This window comes from Mytilus californianus, unplaced genomic scaffold (assembly GCF_021869535.1).
Source record: "Mytilus californianus isolate M0D057914Y unplaced genomic scaffold, xbMytCali1.0.p SCAF_4, whole genome shotgun sequence".
Lineage (NCBI taxonomy): Eukaryota > Metazoa > Mollusca > Bivalvia > Mytilida > Mytilidae > Mytilus > Mytilus californianus.
Genome location: NW_026262690.1, coordinates 35573915 through 35588503, shown reverse-complemented (window position 1 = coordinate 35588503; position 14589 = coordinate 35573915). Strand labels below are relative to the sequence as shown.

General features: G+C 32.8%; 1 protein-coding gene across 1 annotated transcript in view; it reads left to right on the top strand.

Moving 5' to 3' along the window:
* The window catches only part of LOC127698218 (mis18-binding protein 1-like), a 38161-nt gene that overhangs the window by 3059 nt on the left and 20513 nt on the right, over positions 1-14589 (top strand). The window contains exons 4-5 of the mRNA XM_052201572.1: positions 1189-1360; positions 2903-3030. Of these exons, the coding sequence (XP_052057532.1) occupies positions 1189-1360; positions 2903-3030 (300 nt within the window). The remainder of the gene's footprint in view (positions 1-1188; positions 1361-2902; positions 3031-14589) is intronic.

The following is a 14589-nucleotide window of genomic DNA, read 5'->3' as shown; positions in this document are numbered from 1 at the left end:
TGAGAGGTTTAGCTAGCTTTAAAACCAGATTTAATCCACCATTTTCTACATAAGAAATGCCTGTACTAAGTCAGGAATATGACAGTTGTTTTCCATTCATTTGATGTGTTTGAGCTTTTCATTTTGTTGATTGTTAAGGGACTTTCTGTTTTGAATTTTCCTTGGAGTTTGGTATTTTTGTTGATTTACTTTTGATTCATTTATATTTTTGAAGTCTTCTTGGCCAAAATTGACTTGCATATTGAAATACAGAATGTTATTGTGATATGACTATATATATATAAGTCTTGCTAAAAAAGAAATAAAAAATGCCAACTGACAATCAAACCCTATTTTTCTATGGTAAAAATTTATTCAGTTTTTATTTTGTTTAATTTTTTTTTACTGAAGTCTGTTTATTAAATACATGGTATGGGTTTTTCTCATTGTTCAAGGCCATATGGTGACCTATAGTTGTTTATATCCTCTTTATTTGAACTCTGTTTATAGTTTTCTCATTACTTTTATGTACATAGAGGAGCTGTGCCCTCTATTTTGGGCCAGCTAGGACACTGTAATTTATTTACAGCTCGTCCTACAAATTAACCTGATGTTGTGTGTGGTTGTTAATGTCAGTTGTAAACAATTTTGAAAAAAGTCATCAACAAAGAAATGAGAAGTTTTAACTTTAAAAGAAAAGGTGAAGGTTATTAAAAAATTGTATAGGCAAAATGATGCCTTTAACCGGACTTAAATAAAAAGGTTTATGAATGCTAGATAGAAAAACATCCAAATAAGTGGTCAAATGTTATAGGTAAAAGCCATGTTTATGTCAGCTTAAGTGAGCGTAGATGATGTGCATGATTTACTGTCTAATGTAAAAAGAAATGAATTGTAAAAAAATCTCAATTTAAAAAAACAAATAATCATATTGTTAATCAATTTTAATTTACAAAAGCAAACACAGTACATATATAAATATTAATTCAGTAGTATATGGGGTAATCACACATAAGACAATAGCATTGTGTCGATAGAAACCATTACAAGATATCCCAAAAGGAGAGGCCACTTTTCCTCTGCAGCAAAGGGCTGTCTTATAATGGAGGGACTTCTGTTGTCAGATTGTAAACAGACTTCATTTGATCTACATGTTATTGTACCTCATTAATTAAATGGTGTTTTTTAAAGATTTTTATATTTTTTCAGGAGAAAGAGTAGAAGCTGAAGCAGTAAATGATATTGTACTTGATGATAAGATTCCTAACAAGACTGATCATCAACAAGAATCAACAGACAGGATTTCAAGTGAAAATGTCCTGACAGACTGGATTATTAGACCTATAGGAACATCAGATATTTGTGTTGATGGTAAAAAGAGGTATAGATCAAAATGCCCTAAACTTCATTCGAGTTTCAAAAAGAATTTAAGCCAGCCAGACATTTTGTTTTCAACACCATTTTTGTCTTGCTTGCATCAAATGTCTTAGAATGCATGACATAGGAATGCTAATCCTTCAGCAGGGATATCGTAAGCTTTTTGTATAAAGGTTCTCATTTCATATAAAGGAAGAAGAGCTGGATAACCAATATCTAGTTTACTGTTGCCTTATATTTACTTGTCTACGTTTAATTATGAAGTTTTCGCCTGGCATGTGCCTTTGGTCCTTGAACTTATTTTCTTGGTTCAATAACTACTAAACACTATTTTTTATTTTCTTGGTTCAATAACTACTAAACACTATTTTTTATTTTCTTGGTTCAATAACTACTAAACACTATTTTTTATTTTCTTGGTTCAATAACTACTAAACACTGTTTTTTATTTTCTTGGTTCAATAACTACTAAACACTATTTTTTATTTTCTTGGTTCAATAACTACTAAACACTATTTTTTATTTTCTTGGTTCAATAAATACTAAACACTATTTTTTATTTTCTTGGTTCAATAACTACTAAACACTATTTTTTATTTTCTTGGTTCAATAACTACTAAACACTATTTTTTATTTTCTTGGTTCAATAACTACTAAACACTGTTTTTTATTTTCTTGGTTCAATAACTACTAAACACTATTTTTTATTTTCTTGGTTCAATAACTACTAAACACTATTTTTTATTTTCTTGGTTCAATAAATACTAAACACTATTTTTTATTTTCTTGGTTCAATAACTACTAAACACTATTTTTTATTTTCTTGGTTCAATAACTACTAAACACTATTTTTTGTATCAAATGATATTTACAGTTAATATGCTGCTGTATGGTGATCTCATTCATAAACCATAAATAATGGAGACCTATGGTCTTTTGAATTAATGTCCTTTTTTTATGACCGTCAAATTGACATCATAGTCAAAGGTGCTACATAAGGTTGAAACCAATCTGTTGACAGTTATAGAAAGTATTTGCCATGAAATTTTTAAATCTATTTTTATTGGTTGGCACATGAAAAAGTCATGCATTAAGTTTTTTTAGGAAACATATGACCTTTTACACCTGAGGTGATCTTGTGTAAACTTGAAGTAGTCATGTTTGCACTAATTTGATGTAAAAATTCATAAAAATCATAAATTTTTGGCATCAGAATGAAACTATCAAATGTTAACCTTAAGAAGTAAATTATCTCTCTTATTTCAAGCAAAAGTACATAGAAACCTGTATAGAAAAGGAGGCTATCATTTTACACTGGAAACATTTTTAACTTGAAGTAGCTGATTGTCTCCCTTATTTCATAGAATGAACTACAACCTATATATTTTGAAATCTGTGTAAGATAACCTATCTTCTGACACCGATATTGACTCTTTAAACAGAAATTTACTGTTTTATTATCATCGTGTTAATTTGAAGGTGTCAAGGCCCTCAATAGATTTCTTAACAATTGTTTTTTTTTTTAATTTATTGTACTTTTTTACAGTGGTACAGAAGAATACTGGCATAGCACTGCTATAGATTACATCATAGACAAAAGAACCTTGGTTACAACTTCAGGGACTGTCTATAAAATACAGGGTCAAATATCCCAGCTGGACATGTTAGAATCAGGTATCAGATTACTGCAATGTATTTGCTTGTAGACATTTACATATTGATATACAAAGAAATCAATTTTCCAGGACTTTATTTATCACAAGATGGCATCTTTGTACAATTGTCACTTATTGATGTATTAATCCATCTGTTAGTTTATTGTAAAGGTAAAGTTTGAAGAATCTCATTTAAACTCTTACAGATTAGGAATGCTAGTTTGCTTATATTGTAGTTTATTTTTCTACATGAAAAAAAGAACATTTCTAATTAAATTGGACAGTTAAATCACACAAAATTGAAAAGATATGATTTAACTTTTTAACATGCCAAAATAATTTCTACGGTAGAAAGTAGTATAGTCCACTTTTTTGGTTAGCCATCTTTAGATCTTTAGATCTATTCCCCCAATCCTAGCTTCTGCATTCTAAGTTGTGGAAATTATTTGTGCTTTTTATAAGGAAACAACATAGATTTATAACATAGATGTGATTTGAAACAGAAAATGAATGTACAGAATGGTTTTTTGGATGAACTGGGGGGAAAGTCATTTGGTACAAATCAATATTCGATGTTAAGGACACCCGCCTATTTCCCGTTTACCTGTGAAGTCATTGAGTGTCATCTGTTTTTTGGTTTATGTTTATGTTTAATAAAGTAAATAAAATATTGTGAAGAACTTCGAGACCTAGTGTTTGAAAATTACGGGAGAAAATTGGGAAAGAGATTTGAAGGAAACTTGAAATTTACCTTGCAAATAACCAAAACGAAATGTTTGATAAAGAAGGAACGAGGGCCTACAAGTCCCTGGAAGCTTTCAAGAACTTTGAGGAAGTTTATGTGCAGAAATATCATCTTTGGAGATTCAGTATTATTACCTGATACATGCTGACGTAATGGCATTAATTGCCAAACAGTACTGTAGAAACATTAATTTTCGTGGGGTTAAAATTTCGTGGTTTTGTCTCTATATAAAATTTCATGGGGATTTAATTTCGAGGTTTCCATTAAATGGAAGTGATACTATATGTAGGTCAAATTTTGTGGGGGTTTTAATTTCGTGGATATATTCTTTCCACGAAATAAACGAAATTAAATCCTCCACGAAAATTTCTGCTTTTACATTCAACGGTGACACTATACATAATTTATTCTCTTTGGCATGTGTCAGGTGGATATAGATAAACAATTTAACCCATATGATTGTCATGTAAAACGGAGCTTTTTTGAAAAGTTGTTGCTGGTCATAACACAAAGTCGATATCATGAATGATATTATGCGAAGTATTCAATAAAATATAACCATGGATTCATAAATGTTATGTTTTCCATATTGTATAAAAAGTTTGATCGTTTAACCTTGGAACAGTAAATACGTTCCTTGTTCAACCCATAATAAAAAAAAAATTCCCATAAAAACAAACAGCTACATGTCGTCGTATGGAATTAAACTCTTAGCAAAAAAGCCACACCCACTAATAAGCTATACAATATCTTGACTCGGACTGTTGCATTTTGAACAAACAAGTGAAAAGTCCTGCGCAATATCGAACAAAACAGTTTCAACATTCATATATCATTGAATTTCATTATGTTTGACAAAGATTTTGATGTTAAACAAAACTTTAACCACAGACTGAACCTAAATGCTGACGACGGAATCTAGGATCGCCAAGTCTCGCTTACGCGAAATTAATGTCGCAAGCTGCAAGCTTGACAAAAAGAAGGATGTATGTCAAAAGATCCAAGTAGGCAGTTATTTCACTCATAAATCTTGAAGATCTCCTTGCTTTCAACAAGACGACAATCATTGTTTTTTTTTTTTCTAGAGGTGGGTGGGGGGTACTTTTTTCTAAATTAATTGTAATATTACAATATTTTTTTCTCACATTTATTATCATTTTTGTCGAGCCTGCGACTTTTGTCGCAGAAAGCTCGACATAGGGATAGTGATCCAGCGGCGGCGTTAGCTAACTTCATAAAAGCTTTATATTTTAGAAGGTGGAAGATCTGGATGCGTCATGTTATGAAGTTTCCGTCAGTCACATGTCCAATGTCCTTGACCTCATTTTCATGGTTCAGTGACTACTTGAAAAAAAAGTTAAGATTTTTTGTAATGTTAAATTGTCTCATATTATAAGTAATAGGATAACTATAGTTGGTATGTAGGTACCTTGCAAGGTCCTCATGCCCGTCAGCAAGGATCCGGAAATTTTTCCAGACAATTTCGGTCATTTTGAGATGTTTGAAAAGTTGGTGCCCCTTTTCAAATTGTCGATATCAACTTGACTATATTCATAGCATCAACGAACATGACGAACTTGTATTGCTGTTTCATCGCATTTACTAAGTTAATGTCTTACCATTACCATGAAGGACAGTTTAGGGAAGGCAACAGTCTAAAATTGAAATGATTTTAATGACTCGACAGAGCTCCAGATAAAAATTCACAAATTGGGGTTTTTACCCACCATTTTTTTTATGTAATTGGGTGATAAAGTTTTTTAATTGCATTATCAATTCCAATTCACCCCTCAAGCAAATATCAAATTGGGTTTTTCACCACCAAGCTCCTTAATGTATTGGGTTTTTTCATCAACACAATATTGAATATTTAGGCATGTTATAATCACATTATATCAACCCCAGATGTGTTTCCATCTTAAATGTGTTTCTTTCTTTGTAGAATATGTGCTAGCTGTTTTATTTGGTTTATTCACTGACGAGCAATTGTACATTTAATTTGTGTCCCGTTTTAAACGTTCTGTCAGTTTTGTATTTTCTCAAAACTTATGTAAACTGCAGCTGGTGTCACTAGTTGGACAGGAACTAATTGCCTTTCTAGATCCCATATGATCACCCTACAGTTTAATTAGAGTTGGGGTAGGTGCGTTGCTAAGTGTTTAGATTTTTGTGTAATATATGTGAAATGTAGGTGCTGTAAGAAAGTTTTGCCAGTCCTTTCACCTATTTGCCAGATCTACTTTTTAATAAAAATAAAAAGTAGTTTCCAGATTTAAGATATACCCCAAAACCTTGAGGTTTATAGGGTGGTTTATAATGACGGAGACCACATTCAACTTAAATTTACAAATAATTCTGCAACATCAAGTAAATAAATGACAATGTTATACTTCACTTGCAAATAAGACAACTATCTTAAGCATCTAGAACAATTAGACCAAAACAAAGAAAGTGTCAAGCTGCATTGACGTAAAAAACGGATATGTGTTTTCACTCATCAACTAAAATGAAAAAAATAATATATAAACTGTTTTCGTTTAATTCAATTTAGATAAATCTGGGTTAAATTGTCCCTTATCAGAACTTTTGGTTTCCGATGCTTTCAAACTACATATCATGTCATAATTGATTTGGCCTTTCACTTTTTCCAACTGATTTCGTTTTTGACGGAACCCTGTGTTTATCGCTCTAGCAATGTTCTCGTTATGGTACGCAAACACGCCCGTGCGTTCAATGGCCGCTTCCTAAAATCACTAGCTGAGTCTTGTTATCATCATAACTTTCCCTCAGCTATCAAAAAGAAGCCGAAAAAATGCTTCTACATGTTCTATAATCTATTCAATATTTTTACCGGACATTTACTTTTGTTTTTATTTCATTGTATGTTATGATAAATCCCGAGCAATTCGAAAAAATATGACATCACTAGCCTAGCATCCTGACCCAATCTAATACTTCGTCGTGCAGTGAGCCAGGACCCCATGCTAAGCATGTCACACGCTAATTGGATAAACGCCAAGAAGATCGAAATGTTTTCATAAACATGTGTACCTTTTGAGCAACGGAAAATTCCAACAGGGACCCATTACAGCTACTTGATGCAGGGCTCTATTTTTAGAACGAAAGGACATTTCCAATTATAAATATTATAAAAATAGATTTACGCGACGACTGTAATCAAGTAAGGGTAAATAACGCAAACGATAGTGAATAAAAGCGTTAAGAACCCATGTTTTTGGCATTTAATTGGGTTTTCCTTTGAATTAATTGGGTTATTGAACCCTGCAATGGGCAATTGCATTGGGTTTTTAATTATTTTTATTGCGTGATCACGCAAATACGCAGCTTATCTGGAGCTCTGACTCAAAATGGTTAATTTCTCAGACATTGCTTACGTTTCTTTCGATTTGACAAAAGTTAAAACCGGAAGTTTGCGATATTTTAAAGTACGAATAATTCCTGATTCATTTCCGGGATTTGTTTTGTTTATCAAATTGACAGGAAATCACCGGCTTTTTATGGCTTTTTTATTTTATTACCTTTAAAAATGTTTGAATATAACAGATAATAGTTGCACTCGTTTAATTAAGCATGAAATCAATTTGCATTTAAATGATTTTACGATTAAATATTAAATTTGCTGAAGACAATTTCACGCATGCGTATTACATAGTAAATAAAGCACATGTGTTACTCATGAAAAAAAACTTTTTTCTTCGTAAATTTAGATTTAATTTTTAAATCAGAATTGATGACTGTCTTTGATGAAAAGTAAATAAATAATGAATACACTTGTCAGGGAACTTTAATGTTTTAAAGATATTATTCTGATCTTGTGATCACTGTCAGGTGTGAATTAAAACCACAGGTAAAAAGTGATTAGCGATCATTAGCCAATGTTTCCAGGAGGCATTGATATAGATATTAGGAGGGCCCTCAGGATTATCAAACTATTGTAGTGGCAGTTTTATTACAGGAAAGGATTTATAAACAAAAACAAGTGATCACAAGTGCAAAATGGCGATTAAGAAATCCGATTTCAAACATTGAGTCAATGAAATGACCGAAATTACTTCTGTAAAAAAATAAAATTTGTCCTAAATCCCAATTACTCGTTTAGGACAAATAGTTTCATCTTAGGACATGACTGGCAAATATGACCGTTTCCGGACCCTTGCCCGTCAGACAGTTTTCACTTTACCTCGACCTCATTTCATGGATCAGTGAACAAGGTTAAGTTTTGGTGGTCAAGTCCATATCTCAGATACTATAAGCAATAGGTCTAGTATATTGGGTGTATGGAAGGACTGTAAGGCGTACATGTCCAACTGGCAGGTGTCATCTGACCTTGACCTCATTTTCATGGTTCAGGGGTTATAGTTAAGTTTTTGTGTTTTGGTCTGTTTTTCTTATACTGTATGCAATAGGTCTACTATATTTGGTGTATGGAATGATTGTAAGGTGTACATGTCCAACTGGCAGTTGTCATCTGACCTTGACCTCATTGTCATGGATCAGTGGTTATAGTTAAGTTTTTGTGTTTTGGTCTGTTTTTCTTATACTATATGCAATAGTTCAACTATATTTGGTGTATGGAAATATTTTATGACCTATATGTCAGTCACGCAGGTTTTATTTGACCTTGACCTCATTTTCAAGGTTCATTGCTCAGTGTTTAGTTTTTGTGTTTTGGTCTGTTTTTCTTAAACTATAAGTAATAGGTCAACTATATTTGTTGTATGGAAGAATTGTTAGCTGTACATGCCTGCCTAGCATGGTTCATCTGACCTTGACCTCATTTTCATGGTTTATTGGTCAATGTTTAGTTTATTTGGTTAATGTTAAGTTTATGTGACAGTTGTAATCAAGCTTTATATTTAGGACTATCAACATAATATCAATGATTAGTAAAGAAGGCGAGACATTTCAGCGTGTGCACTCTTGTTCTACCTACTAACGTGAATTTTCTGACACAAAAATAAATATACAACAGCACTGTTCATTAAAAGTATGTAATTAAATGCCTAAATATATATATGTGTGAAAATTTACTTTCTGAAGATATAAAAAATATATAAAGTATCTTTTATTCTGTTTAAGATCTTATAAAATCTCATTGAAATTAATTAGATATTCTGCATACTATATTATGTATGCTTCACGATAAGACAAGATAAAATGCTGAACGACCCAAATTCCCCTCCTTTCAAAATTGTCAATATCTGATGCATTTGAATTAAGCACAACAATACCTTTACGTAAATTTAATACATGCATGCAATCAGGGCTAGTATTTTGAACATATGTTTTAACGATAACTGTCAGAACATGATTATAATTATTAAGGGTATACAGAGCTCCAGATAAGAATTCACAAATTGGGGTTTTTACCCACCATTTTTTTATGTAATTGGGTGATAAAGTTTTTAAATTGCATTATCAATTCCAATTCACCCCTCAAGCAAATATCAAATTGGGTTTTTCACCACCAAGCTCCTTAATGTATTGGGTTTTTTCATCAACACAATATTGAATGTTTAGGCATGTTATAATCACATTATATCAACCACATGCAGATGTTTTTCCATCTTAAATGTGTTTCTTTCTTTGTATATATGCTAGCTGTTTTATTATACCCCACGCAACGAGTTGCGTAGGGTATAATGTTTTTGACCCGTCCGTCCATCCGTCTGTCTGTCCGTCTGTCCGTCCATCAGTCCGTCAGTCCTGTTTCTTGTCATCGCAACTCCTCTCAAACCACACAACAGAATTTCACGAAACCTTTTTAGATAATAAGGACATACTATGTAGTTGTGCATATCGACAGGAAATTACAATTCAATTCTTTTTCTAGGAGTTACGCCCCTTTGAACTTATTTACTTTAATGTACTACTGCAACAGTTTGTCATCGCAACTCCTCTCAAACCACACAACAGAATTTCATGAAACCTTTTCAGATAATAAGGACATACTATGTAGATGTGCATATCGACAGGAAATTACAATTCAATTTTTTTTCCAGGAGTTGCGCCCCTTTGAACTTATTTGCCCAATATACTACTGCAACCTTTTGTCATCGCAACTCCTCTCAAACCACACAACAGAATTTCATGAAACTGTGTAGATAATAAGGACATACTATGTAGATGTGCATATTGACAGGAAATTATGATTCAATTTTTTTTTTCTTACACTTATTTTATTTCTCCAATGACAATGTGGGGACGTGGGGTATGTGAGCGCGCTCACTAAGGTTCTTTAATTTGGTTTATTCACTGACGAGCAATTGTACGTTTAATTTGTGTCCGATTTTAAACGTTCTGCCAGTTTTGTATTTTCTCACAACTTATATAAACTGCAGCTGGTGTCACTAGTTGGACAGTTACTAATTACCTTTCTAGATCCCATATGATCACCCTACAGTTTAGTTGGGGGAGGCGTGGCTAAGTGTTTAGATTTTTATGCAAAATATGTGAAATTTAGGTGCTGTAAGAAAGTTTTGCCAGTCCTTTCACCTATTTACCAGATCTACTTTTTAATAAAAATAATAAGTAGTTCCCAGATTTAAGATATACCCCAAAACCTTGACCAGGTTTATAGGTTTAATGACGGAGACCACATTCAACTTAAATTTACAGATTTAAATTTACAAATAATTCTGCAACATCAAATAAATAAATGACAATGTTAAACTGCACTTGCCAATAAGACAACTATCATAAGCATACAGAACAATAAGACCAAAACAAAGAAAGTGTCAAGATGCATTGATGTAAAAAATGGATATGTGTATTCATCCATCAACTAAAATGAAAAAAATAATATATAAACTAAAATTATACTTGAATGTTTTTGTTTAATTTAATTTACATAAATCTGGGATAAGTTGTCCCAGCTGATTAGAACTTTTGGTTTCTGATGCTTTCCAACTACATATATCATGTCATAATTGATTTGGCCTTTCACTTTTTCCAACTGATTTCGTTCTTGACAAAACCCGGTGTTTATCGTTCTAGCAATGTTCTCCTTAAGGTACGCAAACGGGTCTTGTTATCATCATAATAACTTTCCCTAAAGTATCAAAAAGAAGCTGAAAATATGCTTCTATTCAATATTTTTATCGGATATTTACTTTCGTTTTAATTCATTGTATGTTATGATAAATCCCGAGCAATTTCGAAAAAAATATGACGACAAATGCTAATTGGATAAACGCTGAGAAGATCGAAATGTTTTCATAAACACGTGTACCTTTTGAGCAACGGAAAATTCCAACAGGGACCCATTTCAGCTACTTGATGCAGGGCTCTATTTTTAGAACGAAAGGACATTTCCAATTATAAATATTATATTTACGCGACGACTGTAATCAGATAAGGGTAAATAACGCAAACGATAGCGAATAAAAGCATTAAGAACTCATGGTTTTGGCATATAATTGGGTTTTCCTTGGAATGAATTGGGTTTTTGAACCCTGCAATGGGCAATTGCATTGGGTTTTTTATTATTTGTATTGCGTGATCACGCAAATACGCAGCTTATCTGGAGCTCTGGGTATATTAATTTTGTCCAACTGTCGCCTGGTGAGATTAATAGTTTATGGTAAAACTTTATGATACCATATGGCCTAGGTGTTGATTGACTTTTATTTTTATGACCTAAGATATGGTAATGAAATAGCACCCGTAACTTATTGAATATATCTGCTAAGTGAACATCACAGCATGAATCTGTCCATTTTTGCGTGAAGGTGACACTCAAAGTCAGGTGACATATCAAACCGTTTCTTTTGTAATTAAGATTAATTAACATAACAGTCAAAATAGTCTGTTTTAATCTGTCAGTGTAATCAATCACTTTTTATAAATAATCTGATTACAGTAATAACGATGCTGATCTGATAAATCAATAAACTGATAATGCCCCCAGTTCATCAAATCTCGTATCTAATCAGTCGATAACGCAAAATCACGATCCATCTTGCACATGCGCATTGTTTCCCTGAACTAGAGTATTGTATGTTTCTAATGAGATTTGGTAGAACGCATGCATTGTTACCTTGGACAGATCACATTTGAAATTTTTGCAGATCATAATAGTTCCTTAAAGATTGTTTATAACCCACATCATCCGGTCTGTGTTTTTGTTTGATTGTTCTGCTCTGTATAGATCTGATGAGTTAAGGGCATACAGTTACAGGGGAGGTAATGACGTTGCTATTGTAATATGTTATTTTTCTTGATGTCAAACTGCGACATATCGGGAAAATATGCATTTTTCAATGGATTTTAATCATTAGCTTGAAAACGAGTTCATGGACCCCTTTTTTTAAAATGACAAATGACTTGGTACTGTATGAAGATTATTTGTTCCAATTTTTTTGAAAAAATCACAGAACAATTTTTTTTAAATTAGATAAATTTGCAGGAAAAAATGCTGTTTTTGTCGAGCCTGCGACTTTTGTCGCAGAAAGCTCGACATAGGGATAGCGATCGGGTGGCGGCGGCGTTAGCTAACTTCTTAAAAGCTTTATATTTTAGGAGATGGAAGACCTGGATGCTTCATACTTTGTATATGGATGCCTCATGTTACGAAGTTTCTGTCAGTCACATGTCCAATGTCCTTGACCTCATTTTCATGGTTCAGTGACTACTTGAAAAAAAAGTTCAGATTTTTTGTAATGTTAAATTCTCTCTTATTATAAGTAATAGGATAACTATATTTGGTATGTGCGTACCTTGCAAGGTCCTCATGCCCGTCAGACAGTTTTCACTTGACCTCGACCTCATTTCATGGATCAGTGAACAAGGTTAAGTTTTCGTGGTCAAGTCCATATCTCAGATACTATAAGCAATAGGTCTAGTATATTCGGTGTATGGAAGGACTGTAAGGTGTACATGTCCAACTGGCAGGTGTCATCTGACCTTGACCTCATTTTCATGGTTCAGTGGTTATAGTTAAGTTTTTGTGTTTTGGTCTGTTTTTCTTATACTGTATGCAATAGGTCTACTATATTTGGTGTATGGAATGATTGTAAGGTGTACATGTCTAGCTGGCAGGTGTCATCTGACCTTGACCTCATTTTCATGGTTCAGTGGTCAAAGTTAAGTTTTTGAGTTTTGGTCTTTCTTTCTAATACTGCATGCAATAGGTCAGCTATATTTGGTGTATGGAATGATTGTAAGGTGTACATGTCTAGCTGGCAGGTGTCATCTTACCTTGACCTCATTTTCATGGTTCAGTGGTCAAAGTTAAGTTTTTGAGTTTTGGTCTTTTTTTCTAATACTATATGCAATAGTTCAACTTTATTTGGTGTATGGAAATATTTTATGATCTATATGTCAGTTACACAGGTTTTATTTGACCTTGACCTCATTTTCAAGGTTCATTGCTCAGTGTTAAGTTTTTGTGTTTTCGTCTGTTTTTCTTAAACTATAAGCAATAGGTCAACTATATTTGTTGTATGGAAGAATTGTTAGCTGTACATGCCTGCCTAGCATGGTTCATCTGACCTTGACCTCATTTTCATGGTTCATTGGTCAATGTTTAGTTTACTTGGTTAATGTTAAGTTTATGTGACAGTTGTAATAAAGCTTTATATTTAGGACTATCAACATAATATCAATGATTAGTAAAGAAGGCGAGACATTTCAGCGTGTGCACTCTTGTTTGCTAAAATCATGAAATTTTAATAAAACAAATTTAATGCATAATTTTGTAAAGAAGATATTCCAAATCGTTTAACAAAAATCTGCATGTGTTTACCTTTTGAAACAAAAAAATTAAGTAGGTCTGTCCAAATGATAGAAATGTCCAAGAAATCAAAATTTTATGTAAATGTCTAAAATTTCGACCCCATTTATCTCTAAATTTAGCACATGAAGATATATTTTATTATTACATATTTGAATTAACTAAGTGAAAAATAGCTTGTATGCAAATTTTCGTAAAAAAATCACTGTGGGATCAAAACTGTATCGTATGCCCTTAAGCCTTTTTCAACTGATTTTTATAGTTTGTTCTTATGTTGTGCTGTTTCACCACTGTCCCAGGTTAGAGGGAGTGTTGAGCGCTCACAAACATGTTTAACCCCGCCACTTTCTTTATGTGTCTGTCCCAGGACGGGAGCCTGTAGTTCAGTGGTTGTATGTTCATGTCGGTCATATTTATTATTCGTAAATTTTTTTGTTATAAATTTGGCCGTTAGTTTTCTCAATTGAATTGTTTCTAAATTTTTATGTCGGGGCCTTTTATAGCCGACTAAACGGTATGGGTTTTTCTCATTGTTGAAGGCTGTACCTTTGCCTATGATTGCTTACATCCATTTCATTTGAACTTTGGTGGATAGTTGTCTCATTGGCAATCATACCTCATCTTCTTATTTTTATATCATACAATGTATTTACCGGTACCCAAAGAAACTTACAGTATTTTAAATATTACATTGATACATTTATTACTAGTCCAGCTCCTGTGGAGGGGAAATACTGTTTTTAATGTCTGTCTGTTACACAAGTTTTTCATTGCACTTTTCTCAGAAATGACAAATCAGGGCTTCCTGAAATTTGGTTCTAAGCTTATGGTGAGCATGCTATACCTTGTAATGTGTTGGTCAACCTGGTGTTTTGCTGTCCAGCTTATTAACTGGACAGTTGGAATTATATAGTTATCTGATATATTTATTCTGCAGATCCTTAGGTCATAAACATAACCATTAACCACCCCTAATGCCTTAAATAGAAGGAAAGCCTTTTCACAGCCTCCTGGCCAAGAAATTACCAACAGAATTAAGGTGAATTATCCTTATTATCCTCTGCGTACATACTGATTAT